The sequence below is a fragment of the Carassius auratus genome, chromosome 49 (genome assembly GCF_003368295.1).
Source record: "Carassius auratus strain Wakin chromosome 49, ASM336829v1, whole genome shotgun sequence".
In the NCBI taxonomy this organism is placed as follows: domain Eukaryota; kingdom Metazoa; phylum Chordata; class Actinopteri; order Cypriniformes; family Cyprinidae; genus Carassius; species Carassius auratus.
The window spans coordinates 16,703,698-16,723,359 of NC_039291.1; the positions used below are offsets into that span (position 1 = coordinate 16,703,698).

The window sequence follows — 19,662 nt, forward strand, 5'->3', positions numbered from 1 at the left end:
CATAGAGTATTTAAATCACATGATGTAGTTCTGCAAGAGAGCTGTTTCTCCACAGTATCTGCAGCACTGCAGATGTGATGCTGATTTACACAACAGCTCAATAATCAAGAAGTTCATGTTGTGTGACATTTTAGACACAATATTGTCCGCTTCGCTCAATTCCACTAGATATTTCCAATCAAAGTGTTTAATGAATCAAGTGAGTCAGTGATTCAGATGACCCTTGCTTTGTTTCTGAATGAATCAGCAGTTTGAACGAATCGGTTGAATAAATGATTCAGTGACTCACTCAATAAATTGTGACTTGCCACTTACTGCCGCTTTTAGTTTCATATTTGGAGTATTATTTTAAAATATATATATATATATATATATATATATATATATATATATATATATTATATTTTATATATTAATATTAATTTAAAATCAGTCAAAATATGTATTTCTAAAGCTACATTTTGTAATATCTAATGCATTTATGAATACAATAAATTATATTTTCAGGGGTAACTTCTCAGCACAAACTGATGTGCGATGAATTAGATTAATTAATTGGCACAATATACAATAATTAGATTTAAAAGTAGCTTTTTTCAATGCAGTTCTGGACCCGTTCTCAACTTTATAAACGTACCAAATCTAATATGTTGTAAATGGATTACAGTTACAGTTTTTTTATTCATTTTAACTAATTACTCATTTTAATTAATTACTATTACTAACTTACTGATTAATAATTTTATCAAAATAATACTAATTTGAAGTTTGAAATGAATGGTGACCAAAGTTTTGTGATAATTTTGTGATGAACTGTACTAGTTATTGAAAAATAAAATGCATCACAGTTTCCACAGAAATATTGAGCAGCACAACTGTGTTCAACACTGATAATAATCAGAAATGTTTCTTGAGCAGTAAATCATCATATTATTCTGATTTCTGAAGATCATGTGACACTGAAGACTGGAGGAATGATGCTGAAAATACAGAAATACATTACACTTTAACACAGATTCACACAGTTAGTTAAAATCACAATAATATTTCATCATTTTTACTGCATTTTTGATCAAATAAATGCTGCCCTGGTGAGGAGAAGAGACTTCTTTCAGAAACATGAACTCCAAACGTCTGAAGAGCAGACAGCTTCTGTCAGTGATAATTTTACTGTTAAAGTGCAGAACTGCAGCTAAAAATATAAAACTTGATAAACAAAGAAAAAAACCCTCACAAACTGAGCTGTCTATAACACGTGTGCTGTCTGTCTGGCGGCGCTGCACTCACTGAACTGGTGTTACTGTGATGAGAACACTGACGAGCGAGGACAGAAACACTGGCGTCTGAAGCGCTGATGTCTGTGTGATTAGCATGCAGCACTGACGGGTTCAGGTGAGGTGATCTCTGCTGCTTCTGATAGTCTGTCAGACCCACCCGGACTGAAGAACCCTCAACACAGACACACACACACACACACAGAGACACACACACACACACACACACACACACACATATCAGTCCGCTCACTGCTAAAGTAACAACAACATTAAGATGATTGTTGCTGTTGATACAGTTGATCATACAATTCTTCTATCTTAAATGGAATATTTTGTGGGCATCCAGGGAGCTGTTCAAACCATATTTAACTAATAGAAGTTTCTCTGTTATATTGGGTAATTTTTCTTCATCGCCTGCTAAACTTTCCTGTGGGGTGCCTCAGGGTTCTATTCTCTCACCCATTCTTTTTCTTTGTATTTACTTCCTTTGGGCTCTATTTTCTATTTATGAAAATAAATAAACATGCTGGAATCTCTTTTTGCATGCCATGATGAAGTTGTGATTCATAGATAATAATCATAAAGATAATGACAATCATTATTATTAATATTTTTTGTTGTTTGTGAAGTACTTTCTCAAGTCACCGCTGATATTACGATATATATCTAGTCGAAGTGTGGTCGGAACATGATGTATAAGTATCACAGTCCTGTCATGAGGAGGACACGTTAAACATTCATCTCATGACAGCACTACAGTGGAGGGAGAGCTGCAGGGATATGATATTTAGTTGATTTGTCCTCTCATAGAGGAGACAGACAGAGAGGAAATGAGTCGTGACGTGAGTCTGGAGCACGGCTGAGCAAAACCACAAACTACAGTAAATCCAGCTCATATCTGAACATCTGTCCGCCTACGAGCACCTCGAACACCAGACACTTTCAGAATCACTTCCCTCGAGGCGCTCAGGAGCGGCACACAGTTCAGCAGTCTTGAGCCAGATAAATCAGTCATTAGCTGTACAACTCTTTCATGTTTGATACATTTAATAAACAATGTGTATATTCTCATGTGTATACATCTTAATAAATGAATGTGTGTGTTATTTAAAACAATATTTGAATATTTTTTAATATAATTTTTTGTCCTTAAGCAGAACACAGGAAAACAGAATTGTGTGATACAAACACAGAATTGCTAGAAATTATGAGATAAAAAAAAAGTCACAATTTCCCTTTAAATTTTAATTTTCCCCATGGTGGAAACAAGTTTTCATACAAACACAATTCAAAAGTGTTTCATTCATGTATAATATTTGACTCATGTTAAATATAACAAGATAATAACTAATTTTGAAGTGTAACAATTTAAAATGTATGAATCAAAGTCTCATGTATTTTATTGTTACATTTAACAAATGTAACATTTAAATAATTGTCTATTAATACAGTTATTTATTAAATAATAAACAAATCCATCTCTCCATCTCCATCTTTTTATTTTAAAGCACTATACGTGCTATCAACATGTTAATTAATGTACCACTTATTCAAAATTATATCTAATTAAAAAACCTAGTCAATCTTACTAATTAACTGGTTCTCCCATCTCTAGAGACATGAACAGTACGGCAAGACACTTTAATAAAATGCTTTTGCAGCTGAATCTTGATATTTATGTGGATATCTGGCTCTGTGCGGCTCACGAACACAAGGTTTATCAGGCAAGCGTTCACAAGCACAGAAGCCTTCAGAAGGTCCTCGTTATAAAAGCCCATGCTGCAGTAAATCTCATGTGAAGACCGGAAAATTAAAGATTCCCCGTCCATCAGAGGTGAGCTGGAGCTGAAGGAGAAGAGGATGCAGATGGAGAGAGAGACGGAGGCTCCACCCTGACACACACACACACACACCTGTCTGATGAACAAAGCTGAGGTGTGTGGCTAAACAGCTGCGCTCTCAATGCATAGCGCTGGGATTATCCTCTGATACTTTGAAAAGAAACCTTGGAAAAGCGGAGGACGTGTATGAAACCCAAAGGCAGCAGGACTCGAGCTGTTTGAATAGCATGCGCTGCTCAAGGTTTCTCTATTCTCTCAAGCAGCCTTGAACACTAGTGAGTCATGCAAACACAATCGACTGAAGAATAAGTGATGTGGGTTTGCTAGAAACAGAAAGGGATGGATCTGTGAGTGTGTGTGTCCCGCTAACACTGTTAGCATCAAACAATCATCTGGATATACATGTTCTGACAGCTCTGCTCCTTTACGAACACATGCTTTCACTGAACAAACACACGTATAAAACAAACCAAAGCTGAAAACATACACACACCAAACCAGTAACAATACAAGCACAAAATACAACAAACACAAAAGAAGCACAAACAAAACCAAATAACACAAAGCACCGAAATAAACCAAACCAAAGACAAAAACTAAATAAGCAACCAAACAAAATAAAACAAAGAAAGCACAAACCAATAAATATTTATATGTATTAATATATATTTAACATTATTTTACAAATATATACTTTTATAACTGTATTTCTGATTTGTAAGCTCTTATCTCTTGAAGAGAAACACAAATGAGTGTGGTTAGGATTGTTCTGATGTTCATCTCTATATCTGACACACTTTGTGGTCTGCTTTGTGCTTTAAAGCGTGTAATGTATGAGAAGTTTTCTCTAGAGAGTAATGATAGCGTCGTGATACTGTAGATTATGAAGCGTTGCTGATTTATACAGTAAAAGACTGTCTGCACCGGCTCTGCGTTGTTTCCTCGAGTCTGTCAGTGGCAGTAAACACAGCCCTCACATATTCACATCTTTTTAGAAATACAAGCAACAGGGCAGATTTGATTTACATTTGTCTGGTGGAAATACACTGCAGTGTGCTCTGACAAGGTCCAAGTCTAAATGTAATGCGTCTTTTAGAGAAAACAGAAGCGGTCTAAACCCAGCTGAACATTACTCCAGCACTTCACTCAGACACAGACAGAAGAGTCGTGATCAAAGCAAGAAACCAAAACCAAGGTGTCTGTTTCTCGATACCAAGCATAACTGTGTGACTATCATATTTAACCGCTTTAATTAACTCCTATAAACCCTAAAACTATGAAAATCATATTCTGGCTTCTGATTGGTCAACCGTATTACTGTCCAATGAAGACACACCTTCAATAATCTCTAAAAATCTGATCGGAAAATACATTACAAAATAAACATCATACCAACAGAATTTTATCTCATTTTATTTTACTGAATTATATGTATAGGTAACCACAAACTAATGGCCTACATTACATGTCAAACATATCATTGACTGGAATAATAATACATTTAAATTTTATTACATTTTTGCAATAAATGAATTTTTTTTATAAATTGTATTTCACTAGTGTGTTATAATATTCCTCTGTCAAACTTTTTCTTTGTCAGACCAACATTTAAAAAAAATGATAATTTATTCATAACCCTCAAAACCAAACACTTGATGCAGCATCACTGAAACTAATAGCCTGAGTTTCCAGGAGTCATTGAGTCTGTGTTATTGACATCGAATGTGTGTTTGCGTCTCACATGATCTAACACTTCTCCATCATCTCCACTTCTGTTCTCTGTGAGGAGGAAGACTCGGTCATGGGAGGATGCTGCTGTCAGCTCAGTCTCCTGCTGTCATCTGTTGACTCTCACACGACTGGAGTAATGAGGATATGAGATATTCAGCGCTCTCACATGAACGGAGCTTCTGATTCACATTCACTCGCTTTATTTTGTCTTAAAGGGACAGTTCATGCATAATCACAGATTAATGGATGAGATTCTTTCAATGGATCAAAATGTATTTTAAAAAATGTACAATGAATGTCAATGAGGTCCAAACTGAACATTCAGCCACTTATTCTCTGCAGCGTTCTGCAGAAAAATGAAATGCATTCTGGTTTGGAAGGACATGAAGTGGAGTAATTCGAGTTCAGTTTGGGGTGAAGTATTTGGGCCATTTATTAGTCATCTTCATTTCTTTTCCTATCAGAGCACTTCACAAAACTCTTGAAATATATAAAGGGGTCATTTGTTTATTATTTTACACGTCCTAAGGTGCACTTATAAGCGTAACGTGTTTTTTTTTTCATCATAATTTCTCTCCTGATCTGAGTGCTCTGTTGGAAGGGGCGTGTCTGCTGTGTTGGCACACTCTCGTGATTGGATAATAACTTTGCATATGACTTGAGCATTATGTGTGGAACTCATAAACCTTTACTGTGTTTTACTGTAACCAGGAAGAACTGATTATAGTGTTATATTTAGAGCATTGAAGGATGCAGCGCTGCACTGTAGCTGAGCACAAGATGATCCAATACTTTCATCATAACCAGAACAGTGAAGACAGTGTAAATCAGAGACTCGTTAGCAGATGTAACTGTGTTATTGATTATAATGGGAGTTTTGATGAAATGCAGAAATCAAATCACTGTTGGAGTTGTGCTTCTGCAGCGAGTGCAAAGAGAACGTCTTTGATCACTGTCTGTGTCACTATACAAATAACAGATGCTTTTCATGTTACCAACATAAATCTGGCCCATCAGAAGGGGAGAAGAGAATAACTCATATTTACAACTGAGGAGTTCTGAAACTTGCAGTATGTGTGCATTAATTGTGAAAAAACCTCTCATATGTCTGATTATCAAGAACATTTTGATTCTCCATTTCATTAGCCTCTTAAGCACGCCTGCTGAAACATTAAAGAGGAATACTTGAATTACGTTGTGGAATACAACAGATCATTACATTACGTTCATGAAAAGCATGCTGTTTTGAGTCACTTAACTCAATAATGCTTTCAATGAACCCAGTTCAATCTGATTAGGAGCATCTATGAATGGACAGAATGTGTGCAGGATTTCAGCCTCAGAAATCAAAAGAATGGAAGCGGTTTCTAATGCCAAACAAAAACTAAACTCTAGACAATGAGTACTGATTTTGGAAATCAATTGCAATTGGATTTCACATCTTTGGAGCCTCTGGCTTGAAGCTCTAATGATGAGGGACTGAAAGCCAAGTGCTGTTCAATGTCTTTTCGTCAGAACGGCGAGGAAATCATCAGTGTAGTCCAAGCACGCAGCGGAGAGTCTGGATCATTGTGCTGTTTGTGCAGCGTCTCTTCAGCTCTCTGAACGACAGAAGAGCGTGTCGAGGTTTCAGAGCCCAGCTAATTCATCTTCATCCTGATGTAAATTGGTAAAGTGGTTGGGTGGGAGGGTTAGCATTCCTAACAACAAATCTCGCTCGATTGAGCTCGAAAGACTCTCCCAAACTGGAAAAAAGACCCGATACGAACGTCAGAATCAAACAGCTTCCATTTTACTCCTGTAACGGGGCAGGCTTCATTAAACTGGAAAATAACCAAGAAAAAAAGAAAAGGTTTTGCTGATATATGTGCAAGAAATAAAAAAGTTTTATAGCCACAAATCAGAAATCTGTTTAAATTTACCTTGAGAAGTAATCTTGGAAACAAATTCTTAATTCATCCTACAATATTTCTGCTCAATCGTTCACAATATAAACAAAAATTCCCAATTTTTTAAGGTTTGAAATGGACCCATCAACTGTAACGTCACCAATAAACAAATATGAATTGTCATCTGAAGGACTCTGATGTTCAGTATTGAGTGAGTGATTACCATGCTGCGTGTGTGACACTGTAACACAAAGAACTGAAACAATACTGTGGTATTACAAGTCTCCAAACTGCCATATTAACACGGTACAAGTCCAAAATCCAGCATGACATGGTAATATTGGTCATATTAATTCTGTAGTGCAAGTTAAGATTGATTTCTGTCGCTTATATTTCGTGATAGCTGATGGCGAAACAGTCACGCAGGTACTAGCAAAGCGGTTTCTCCAGGGCCATAATCCATCTCAATATTTTTAAGATTATCATGAAGACAGACTGTTGTAGGTTAAACACCAGAGCAGACTGTGTGCAAATAAACACACGATGAAGCTTCAAACCAGACTGAAATCAACACAAGACACACCAGGGTCTGGCCTGATGACCGGATTTAAAGAAATATACACTTCTGTAATAACAGATACGGTTTAGTTATGAAAAAGCATGAAGCAACTACCAATCTTAATACTGAGAGCTCAGTGGATTGTATATGTACTACTGTATCTCAACCAAATCACTACAGACAAGCAGACATCTGTGCGTATAATTTGGCAAATAAATCTTCTTATCACAAGTTATGAGCATTATCCAGTCTTCCTAGTGAACACAACCATTTTTTTAACCATCTATAGAAATGTGAAAAATACTATAACAGGATAACAGAATATTTTTTTTTTTTACTAAAGCACAGTTCTGTTAATTTTACTTTTTTATCAAAAAAAAAAAAAAAAATCCATATGGGTTCATCTTACATTTCTAATTTAGAAAAATTCAAATTTCATTGCAGCATATGTTATGCATGTTATTTAAATTAAATGGTGTAATATCATAAATATTGGCCGTAGACGACCTTGCTTCTAAGATATCGGTCATCAAAAACCATAGTGGACATTGTGGACTGCACTCATTCAATCCCATAATGCACCTCAATAACGAGCATACATGCGACGTACACTGAACAGCTAGCCGTTAGAGAATACCATGCATTATATCTGTGGAGTGATGTAGAGAACAGTGAATGAGGGTAGAGTTCAACCGATTAATCGGCACCGATAACTGCTTACTGGAACAATCGCTTATCTGCCAAAATCCCTACCAATAATGTTTTCCGGGTTGCTGGATCGGCTGATAAGGTCTGTACGAGAGCGCCCTCTAGAGGCAGAACTGTGCACAGAGAGGAAGACTTCACTGGCTTTTTGTACTAAGCTTAAACCCCATTTTACTGGAGTTGTTTTGATTTCATTATCGGCCACTGCGGTCCAACCTAGTTATTGTTCTCTAAATGAGGGAATAAGCGCTGATTCCAGATATAGCCAATGATTTGCTGCTTGCCAGTTGGTTGCGGTCAGTATAAGGGAAGAGGACATTTTCAGAATAGAGAGCATCTGATTAGACAAAAACCTTTGTGGTGTAGGATGTCATTAATATATCTGCTTCAAGACAATGACTGCTAAATGTGAATTGTCAACATCTAGGAGTAAAAGCTCATAAAGCTGCCTTTAAACGAAGGTTGTCTATCCAAGGCTAGCACAGTGCCCAGACAAAGGAAGGCTCCAGAGCCGGCTGGAGAGATTCAACAGAGGATGGAGCTCTGCATCACGTGGGTTCTTCATCAAAGAAAGCCTCACCTTCCGTGTGCAGCCGAAATTAATTACCCTGTGTCTCCGAGCAACCACAATCCCTGCACGGCCGGCTGACGGGGAGGAGCGAGCGTCACACACAGAGCTAGCATTCGAGACGCTCCCTTCCCCCTTCAGTGCGGTCCAGAAGACACATTTCCATAGGTCAGCGCTCGCCCCTGACCCCTACCCGCCCATTACTGCCAGCCTTTTGTCCCCGACAGATGTGGGTTCGGGTGTGAGGAGCTCAGATGGACCCCTCCACCTCCCCCACAATGCCTTCTGCTAAACCTGTCTTTGTCTGCACATGATACAGAATCACACTCTTGGTAAGGAAGGCCCTGACCGCTCTCCCTTATATATGCTCATTCACACACAAATCACAAAAACGCTTGCATTTTCAAGTAGGTTCACATGGGGGATGGATGTGACTGTGTTAAAACCCAGCTGAAAACGCTAGAATACTATTAGCAGAAACCATTAGTTAATTAGCAAACATATTTAAAGCTGTGCAATACATAATTTCTGAACGATTAGCAGCACCAAACGGAGCTACAATCTGCCTGAGCTACTCTCATTGTTAATCACGAGGATTTCTGTTCATCTCCATGAGTTAGAAAGCTAACGCAGGAATCCGTGACGACAGAGAGGGGAAATACGACTCTGGACATGTTTTCATGAGCCCTCTTTGTTCCATACTATGGAAGTCAATGGCTACCGTTTACTGTTTGGTTTGCACTATTCTTCCCGATTTCTTTTTTAATGTTCAACAGATGAAACAAGCTCATACAGGTTTGAAATGATATGAGGGTGAGTAAACGATGACAGGATTTCCATATCTGGATGAACAATCCCTTTAGAAACTGTTTGGGACAAATAGTTGGGGGAAAATAGGTGCAAAGATGGTGGCACAAACGTTTCCAGTTTCAGTGAGTTTTTCTCAGAATATATATTTGATGTGTGCTGCAGTAAATTAGAGCAAACTCCAACGTGAAGCAATCACCCCAGCCAGCATATTTATTATTATCAGGTTTATTTAAAAGATGTATCTCATGAAGAGACAGATGACTATTACAAATATATAATCAACTCACAGGTCATTAGCAAGTATCCACCGTTTTCCTAACAAGATTACTGTATTCTAGATTATGTTTAGAGTCGTTCCACTCAAGAATAATGAAACCAATCATCTCACGTCATGAGTTCGGTGAGATTTAACAAGAGTATCTAAAGAGCTCTTTTTCAGTCTCCTGATTGTTTTCAATTCTTCACTGCATTTCACTGTCACAATTTGAAAAAGACAGCATATACTGCATATCTGTAGTTTAATTTACGACATATGCCATCAATAATTCTCAGACTGCACTGAAGAACCTTCTCCACAAATCTCCACTTCTCTTTCCGAGTTTGTTTCCACACGGATGCTTTAAAATTAAAATTGCCATCTTCGTCTAATCCCGATTAGAAGTGCTTCCGAAGCAGGTAAATACAATGATTACGTTCTGCCAAAACAAGTGAAATATTAGCACTCAGTGTTAATGTTAATGAACATTTTGGATTAAAGCAATGTATGTTACATAATACAGACGTATTTTAGAGTTGTTGGGGTTATTCATGGTCTCTTCTATTCATTTCTTCCTGCTTTTACACTGTTAGATTTCCTTTGGTTGAATGCGAGTAGAATAATGAAACCTCACTGTGTTCAGTTTGTGGAAATCCTTGTTATTGTGTTCATAGAGTCAATCTTTCACTGATTGTTTACGGTTTAACAGAAGTTATTCTCATGCAAAAAGCTTCATATGGCTGTTGGAAAAAGAGTGGATATTTCATGAATAGTGAAGAGTCTGGTGTCTGTACACACGGACGATCACGGTAACTTCAGCATGACTCTTCTAAGCTTGGTTTATAAGACGTCAAATCAGAGCGAGCTGGTGTTTCAGACAGTGACCCAGTTGTGAGCAGAAGAGTTTGTGCACAGCTCCATGCTCGCTCCCTTTCCCGGGGACGTCTTGTCTTGTCTAGTCTGTGGGTGGAAGTCAGTGTTAGCCGGAGACAGCTTTTCTAGGACACTCCCAAACCTGACTGAAGCTGACACGCTAACAAGCCTTCAGAGAGAAAGGCCAGGAAACCGTCGAACACACACTTCTCTGGCAGACTCTCTCTCTGCACGAGGCTCTGTTAATTACTAGTGTGTCAGAGCACATGACGGGCTGTTCTTCATAGATCCCCGGCGCTCCAGGGATCATAAACCTGCCGACTGGACTGGACCGTCTCCACTCGGGGAAACGAGCCGCAGGAGGAAGAGGAGAGTGCCGTAAAACCTGCACAGCTCTCTTTCAGATCAGCAGTAAAACTAATGAGTGCCAGAGAAGACAGGACTGAAGAGGAGGAAGAAGAGCTCAGCGGACGGACACTTGTTCTCTCTCACACTTACAGATTCATCTGACACATTTAAATGGTTAGTCAACTCGCGAAAGAAAACTCAGTCATCATTTACTCAAGACCGATTCTGAAAGTGTCGATATTAAAAAACAGTGTTTAGTGAAATCTTGAGCAAATTTTGTAATGAATATCCATTTTTTTATGCTGTACTTGCTGTTTTCATTTTATTTAGATATCTAAAGCCATATTCAGAAGTTCTGATGTCAGGATCTCTCGACCAATCGTGTGACGTATGAAGTGTGAGATTTGTGAGCTGCTGTGAAATGGGAAGCTTCAGTGGAATGATGACTTTAATTTAGGTCTTTTCCTGACATAAAGCCACTGCGTGAGTTCAGGAGAAATACTGAATATTTCTTGCATTAGAATATAGAGCATGAGTCATATGAACCACTTCTATGATGCTCATCTCTGAAGAACAACAGCATCTGTTCCAGTACTTTGTTTAAACGTTTCTACTGAAAGAAGTCTCTTCTGCTCATCAGGGAGGAGTTTATTTGATCAAAACTACAGTAAAACAGTGAAATATTACTCCAGTGTAAATCCTCTGTTTTCTGTGTGAATCTGTGTTAAAGTGTAATGTATTTCTGTGATGCTCCGCTGTATTTTCAGCATCATTCCTCCAGTCTTCAGTGTCACATGATCTTCAGAAATCAGAATAATATGATGATTTACTGCTCAAGAAACATTTCTGATTATTATCAATGTTGAACACAGTTGTGCTGCTCAATATTTCTGTGGAAACTGTGATGCATTTTATTTTCCAGGATTCACAGATGAACAGAAAGTTCAGAAGAACAGCTTTTATCTGAAATAGAAATCTACTGTAACATTATAACTGTCTTTACTGTCACTTTTGATCAATTTAATGCAGCACTAATGAACACAAGTGTTACTTTCTTTAAAAACCTAAACTTTTGAAAGGCAGCATATATGTCTAATTTCAGTATTTCCAGAAGTTACACAGGTTTGCACTGACATGAGAAAGAGTAAATGTTGATTTCAGGATGAACTGCTGCTGAAAGTGTTGTGTATGGATGGTTTTCTACACACGATGTCAGTTCAATCTGCAGAAACGCTTGATTTATGTGCATTGACAGAGACCATTAATCATGCCACTATCTCGTATTGCATCCAAACCACAATCCCTCAGTCTGAACGTGTGTATAATAACACAGTGTAAAGTGATACGGGATTCCTCCGATCGAACACGGGACGCTGAGAGCGCTGCGGTCTGCAGGGAACAGCTCATCCCAGAGGAAACTCACAGAGACGGCTCAAACACAGGAACCCGAGGAGGACACCTGACCCAAATCACTTCAGTAAATACACACAACAACCGGTTCATAACGGGGTCAGTAGTGAATAAAACAGTCTCTGGTATCAGTCTGAGCTCAGCTCTTCAGAAGATGCAAATGTGCCTGTTATTAACCGCAAAACGTGAATACTGCTGAATTCAACTCCCAGAGACAGATAAAAAGTCGCCGCTGATAACCGTAGTCTATTACTGTAAAATGAAAGCCTGAAAACTCTATTACTTTGTCACTTTAAGAGCCGCAAGTCAAGTGTAACATAAAGTGCTGTAGATGCACACAAGCCTCGGAGCGTTTTATTTGTTTCTCTGAGCCAGATATACTTTAAAACACTGCTTCTGCCAAAGACAAGGCCTTCCCTGCATTCTCTCACCGCTGGCTCTGATTAGTCTGGGTTCTGTAAGCTTGGACAACAGGCGATGTGGGGTCACAGAAACACTTCAGATCCCATCCCAAACACAACATTACTGTATGAGCATGCATCAGACACCTGCTCTTACGGTTATCTTTAGTTAACGTTCGTGGTGTGGACGAGTCTTAGCCTCCTCGACTTCTGCTCTTCACAAGTCAGTTATGTTTGTGGTAATCAATATTATGCCACAAATGCAGATTGAGTTTTAACAATTCATGCACGAACCAAAGGCTGACCTAACTGATTGCATCTACAAAACACAAAATGGACTGCAAACACCATTTCACATTGACTTGATGCATCACTGCTCTCCTGACATTCGTGATTCATACACGGTGCCAATAAAGCAGCCATCTCCGATTTACTGAAGGTGACAATAACTGAGCCTTCAGACAAAGCAGAATTATTATTATTATAATTATCACCCAGTGTGAGTGAAGTCTGCAGTCATGTCCACCACAGAAGTGCATGTGAGGAGACTGATGAAAGGAACTACAGGAACATCTACAAATACTCCTACTAACACAACACAGTCGACCTTCAGTCTGTATCTACACCATCATCTGACATCAGCTGTGTTTACACTGCTGTTATCACTGTTATTATCATCACCAGCAGTCAGTCATAAATCACTACTCATAAGAACACACGCTTTAGAAACACATATGAAGCTCATCCGACAGCACTCTGATGTCTCGAGCTAACCAGCTGTACTGAGTTATTACGCTTTTATTCCGGTTTGGAAACTAAAGTGAAAACAAGTTAGCCAAACAGCTAAAGCTAACACTGTACACAAAAGTCAAACGAGGAGACGAAACACGCTTTTAAAATACACCAAACGCCAAAAAAGTTATCTTCTGAGAAATATTAGCACTGTTTATGACTTTTAAAGCGTTATCCGGAGTTAAAGCGGAGTTTAATCGTGTTTCGGACTGCTAGCTCGATCCAGCTGGCTAACGGTACACGGATTAAACACAAAACGCAATATATGGCGTAGTTTAAGATTAGTTATGCAAATAAATGAAACCAAATAAGCAAAACAACTTTTTTATCTGGTAAAAAGTTAATAAAAGCTATTTATGAGATGTGACGATTAATAGACGAGAGCAAAATAAAGTCCGAAGAGTAACGTGTTTATAACCGATTTACTTCTTCGATATCATCGGTTTATAACGTGTGTGTGTTTGTGACACTGATAACCACAAACACAATCTCCTACAGTCAGACTGTAAACATTCCAGCATTAATCACACACACACACACACACACACGTGAACGTTTTCGGTCCGCTCGGAGGTGTGATGTGATATATGATAAATATTCCTGCGAGCGTGTGTTATATGAAGGAGTTTCTCCGCTTTTCATTTCTGTCTTTGAGGAATGAAGAATCCTCTCTCTCTCTCTCTCTCTCTCTCTCTGTGTGTGTGTGTGTGTCTTCAATTCAATGCAATATTGCTTAATTAGCATGAATGTAAATTATACAATATTGCCAAAGCTTAGTGTACATATATAGAAAAAAATAATAAATAAAAAATAAAAAATAAAATGAACATCACAGTAATGGATCTCTCCCTGACTCTCTCTCTCTCTCCCTCTCTCCCTGACTCTCTCCCTCTCTCCCTCTCTCCCTCTCTCTCTCTCTCTCTGACCTGCGCCATCTTTGCAGAAAGACTCTCGCTGGAGCTCAGTTGCTCGCACACAAAGAGCAGGCTCCGAGGCCCCGGATGAGCGGCTCTGACGGTGCTCGTACCTTCTGTCTGCTGGATCCTGGCTCCGAGGAACAGCGCTACAAACAGCAGACGGCAGGGTCCTGCACCCATCATCATCATCATCATCATCCTCCTGCTCCTCATCATGCTCCTCATCCTCCCGCGCTCGCGCTTCCTCTGCGAGACTCCAGCGGTGTTCAGTGTGTGTGTGTGAGAGAGGGAGGCGCAGCGCGCGTCATCGCGGATCCGCCCAGCGGAGGAAACGCGTCGCTCGCGCTCCGTCTGGAGAATTGCATAAGAACACATTCCTGCCTCCTCTTGTCTGCTCGCTCTTGGCCAGGCTCTTCTGCACGCACAGGACGATATTAAAAACATGTCCGAGTCTGACCGGAGTCTTGCAGTCTGTCTGGATATAAAACAACACAACAAGAGATGTTCTAGACTGCTGTCAGACACCAATAAACATGCCATGACTTACATTGTGCTTGTTTAGGCTATATATAACAAATAAAAAAGCAGAAACATATGCAATAATTATATTATTTTTTATTTGATTTTTTATAGTTTTACAAGATTATTTATTTATGTGCATTGGCTTTAAATAAATCTGCCAGACAACATAAACATACTGAAGTCACTAATGACAGGGTTTGGTAATCATTCAGTGACAGGTACACACTCTGTTTTTATGACTTCAGGTTCATGTAAACGCATGCTATATGAATTTAATCACAAGGTAACTCGAATTCCTGCCAAGACACTATCAATCATGAAGTTATTACAGTAAAATCATGAATCATAATTGAACAAATCAAAATTAATGTAAATGATCAAAACGTTGAAACTTGAAACAACGATTGTGAATCGAGACTGTAAACACATTGGTGATTAAAGAGCGATCAAATGCACTATTTTGTATAAATAAAAATAGCATTCACAAGGATTTGTATATGAAGTGTTTCACTCATGAGCAACACTGAATACAATCCAGCTTAGTCTGATAACATGAACATCCAGAATCATCAGTAGTTTCGATTAGTGACTTCACAACCATCTCTTTTCACCCAAATATTGTCCAGATCTAGTCTGTAGACAGCCTCCTCATGCATATACTCATCCATCTGACCTCGTGGAGCCTCCATCCCCCTGAAGACAGACACTGATGAGACACCAGCGTGTGATCAACCCTGCGTCTGATGGAGCTGTGTTTGCTTCTTCCATTACTGAAAAATAATTTTACTAATTGTAGTTAACAGTGACATCACTGATTCAAAGACTGCGAAAGAAAGAGGTCATATTTAATAAGGGGCCTTTGTATTCCCCCACATCTTTCTTTCTGTACAAATAGTTATTAATATATACATTACATTATGTTGTTTGATGTCTTGCATGGTATTTTGTTGTTGATTAATAAAGTCCGCAATTTAAAGTATGATGCGTTTTAAAACTTTCTGCAGTGTTGCTGGCAGCGATGGACAATTACACACAGGTTAATTATAGATGTAGTTGTTGAGCACAAGAAGTGGTTTACATCCAGTATTAACCTGACCTGGTTTTGGCAAATGATGGGTCTGGTGTTTAACCTTGAGATGTGTTAGAAACGGCCCGTCTGGCACACACCTCATTTAGAGCCCAAACCTCAGAAACACTCATTAATATACGCTGCAACAGTGTTCGTCTAAAATAAAACCCTGTCTACGCTATTAAGCAGTAATGGGGTTAACCGTAAGTAGGGCAAACAAAAAATCTCTTCACTTAAGGGAATATTTTAGTCCACAGAGTAATTCTTCAACAAAGTTCATGTTCAAAAGAATATAATGCCATTTTTGTGCTAATTGGGCAAATAAAAGAAGTACAGTGTGTTACTTTCTAGTATGAGAGACTTTAGAGCTAAGGCATCTAATGCATAATTCATTTATTGCCTTTTGCTTCTGTCAAAACAGATTTTTAATCCACAGAGATGTAGAGACCAAAAAGATTGGATTTTCATTGACATACAACCTCAAAATCTGAAGGAGACGTGAGTGGTGCTTGGAAACCTCACGGCCACAATGTATCTGTGGTTGCTAGCGTCTTATAGATGGTTGCTAAGTGTTTGCACACTTCAGAAATCAAAGGAGCGCATCCTTGGATCTCTCAGTGTAACTCTATAGGTTATGTGCACCAGTTTTAGCATCTACCAGGGGAAAATGATTGAAGCCATGCAATAAAGAAATAAAGACGGTAATTTTGACATCTTACAATTCTGAATTCTGAAAAAGAAAAAAAGTTCTTGCAGACAGTTCAAATCTCTGTTTTCTGTTTTTGACATAATAAATAAATAAATGAATTCTGGGTTTAAATCTTGCAGTTCTGTCTTTTTTTTCTTCTTTTTCTTCCAGAGAAAAAAAATTGTAATTATGACTTTTTTTTTTTCAGAGTTGCTGAATTTACAGGGCGTTTTATTTCTATATAAAGTGTCTGGTTAGATCAGACTAACTGAACTTCCTGTAAGAGAAACGGTTGCTGTTTCTTCACAGCAGACAGTGCTGGCACTTTCTGATTTAGTGCAGAAAAATCATAGCAGATGCTGAAACATTCTTCCTTTTTCATAAGTCTCAGTGGTGTTTGTTCTGCTTATTATGGGATGTCTGGCTGGTGGTTAATGAGGAGTCCTGATGAAACGTCTGGATGACTTCTCTCACACTCCAGTGAGCAGACAGATCACTTCCTCAAACACATTCACACAGAGACATCCTGATCTGTGCCTCTTCTTCTGTCCCTTGCTCCCAGCAGAGGAACTTCAGTTTTCTTGAGAATGTGTGTCAGTGAGGACAGTCTGAGTCCAGCCAGACGGGTAAATGAATCAGAGCTGTGGTCTCACACGTCTCCACGAGTCTCGCCGTCTGCTAGCAAACACACTCGCTCTCCCTCGCGTCTCACGGGTTACTGAGGCTCACACACCATTTATCCTTAATTAGTGTTATTAAGTCTTTCAAAAACACGCTCTCATCGGGGCATTCGTGTCTGGAAGGGAGGAGAGTTGTGTTGAGACGAGGGAGATGAACACATTCACACTGCCTCTGTGTAGATTTAGAGCTTGGATTATATTTACCTCTGTTTGCTGAGGATAAAAGAGTTCAGTTGTTACATGTAACTCATTCAGCACCGTTTGTGCAACAGATGTGAATTATATCACAAATAGTGTGACTTGTTGAAGAAACAGTGTGCTATACAGTTTTTCTTTAAAAGGAATAGTTCAACAATGTGCTGAAAATATCCTCACCTTCAGGCCAACCACAGTGAAGATGAGTGTGTTTCTTCATCAGGTTTGTAGCATTGCATCAGTGTCTCATCAGTGGATGCTCTGCAGTGAATGGGTGCCGTCAGAATGAGAGTCTGATAAAAACATCACAATAATCCACAGCACTCCAGTCCATCAGTGAACATCTGGAGAAGACAAAAGATGAAACACATCCAGCATTAAGATGATTTTATACTCAAACACATAGAGTCACCCATTCACATCCATGAGACACTGATGCAGTGCTGTATTTTTACAAACCTGATGAAGAAACATACTCATCTACTGGATGACCTGAGGGGGAGGGTATTTTCAGTGAATTAAAATTTTTGGCTCAATTATTACTTTAAGTTGGCATGAAATAAAAACTCACTCTGTTTTCTAAATGCATATAATAATATAGGTCTTGCATCTGTGCAGGTGGTTAATTTTTCTAAAAATGTTTTGAGCTCATATTATTTTATTGAAATGCCATTACTGGAACTACTTCTTTCTGTTGATGTATGCAGGACATTAAATGCTTTTAAACTCCACCCCTTCAAGCTCTTTTGAAAGCCACGCCCACATCTCAACATCCAATCAGCAACTGATGCACAGAAGCACCCCCCCACACACACACACACATTTAGAATGCAGAAGAACAGATCTGTTACTTTGTTTCATGGTGACTTTACGTCCAGATTGTGCTGCAGTCTGATCAGAGTGTGTAGCACATTACTTTATCTCGCTCTCAGTTTCCTGATTGTTGTTTTGTTGTGGGCTGCCAGGGCCCTCCCGGTGCTCAGGTGACAGTGGCAGACCTCTCTTTAAGTGTTAATGGGACGTCACCAGCTGTCCGCACAGGTAGATCCAGAGCCCTGCTCCAAACCATCTGTGCATGCTCCATCATTACCGCCTCTGAACAGAGAACACAGGGAAATCAGCGAGAGAGGAGACCAGAGCTCAGGAGACACAAACGGAAGGAGGGTTTAAACAGAGAGCAGGATAATGAGGAGCGCTGGGATCTCCCGGAGGAATACGACCAGCTGTCCCCCACAGAACCCAGAGGCCACCTGCACCCCATTCCCACACTCTCCAAACCTGACTCATGTCAGACTGATCCAGGATCAGCTCTCCCTGTCAGACTCATCATCATGATCTAAAAAACTCATAAGCAAAGGTACTCCAAAATGTAGTGAACAAATAAAAAGCCTTTATGGCTGATCTGGTCACACTTATGAAGAATCATCGCAAGCAGAGATTCATCACTCTCAGACTGTTAATTAATTGAAACGCTTCATTATTTATCATCGGGGTCATGACTTCATCATGAGCTTCTGAGAAACAGCTGAAGCCGGTTTGCTGGACTTATGAAGTTCTCACACACAGACCAGAGCAGAGTGAACAATACAGTCCAGTGTGACTCTTCTGTGTGTGGTTTATAAAGCATCTATAAACAGACTCTGGGTGATCTCAGGTCATGTCTCATTGTGAGGCTGGTGATGAATGTCTCCGAGGCCCTCCTGAGGAATCAGTCTGTCATTACACACAAACCTTTTAGAGTACATTTTACCAGAAACTACAAATTCAGTTTTTGTACTACAAAAGTTTGCAATTAATTCAGTGTGTTACTTGCCATTTCTTTGTTATTATTTGTGCAATTAACTAGGTTTTTTTTTTTCAGTGTTTTTTTTAATATTAATTTCTGCTTAATGTTTCAGTGAACTAACACTGCACACTCTCTCTGCATCATCGATAGCACAAGATATCCATGTCTCTCTCCGTTTACAGCCACTCACTCTTTACTGGTATATTAATACCTTCATGTTCTGTAGAGTCTGATGTAATTGCTGGGGTCCTAAACCTGATCATTTTTCCTTACTCTTCTACAAATATTTCCTGCTGACCTAATGAGGCAGAGATGACAGATATCATTGAAGTTTTAACCCAGAAA

The 19,662-nt window shown here is 39.1% G+C and overlaps 1 protein-coding gene across 2 annotated transcripts in view; it reads right to left on the minus strand.

The window, feature by feature from the left end:
- The window catches only part of LOC113066361 (TGF-beta receptor type-1-like), a 26,587-nt gene extending 11,924 nt beyond the window's left edge, over positions 1 to 14,663 (minus strand). For both annotated transcript variants that reach the window (XR_003279154.1, XM_026238280.1), the window contains exon 1: positions 14,488 to 14,663. Coding sequence is in view for 1 of the 2 variants with exons in the window: in XM_026238280.1 (XP_026094065.1) it covers positions 14,488 to 14,602 (115 nt within the window). In the remaining variant the exon portion in view is untranslated. The remainder of the gene's footprint in view (positions 1 to 14,487) is intronic.
- Between the last annotated feature and the right edge of the window lie 4,999 nt (positions 14,664 to 19,662).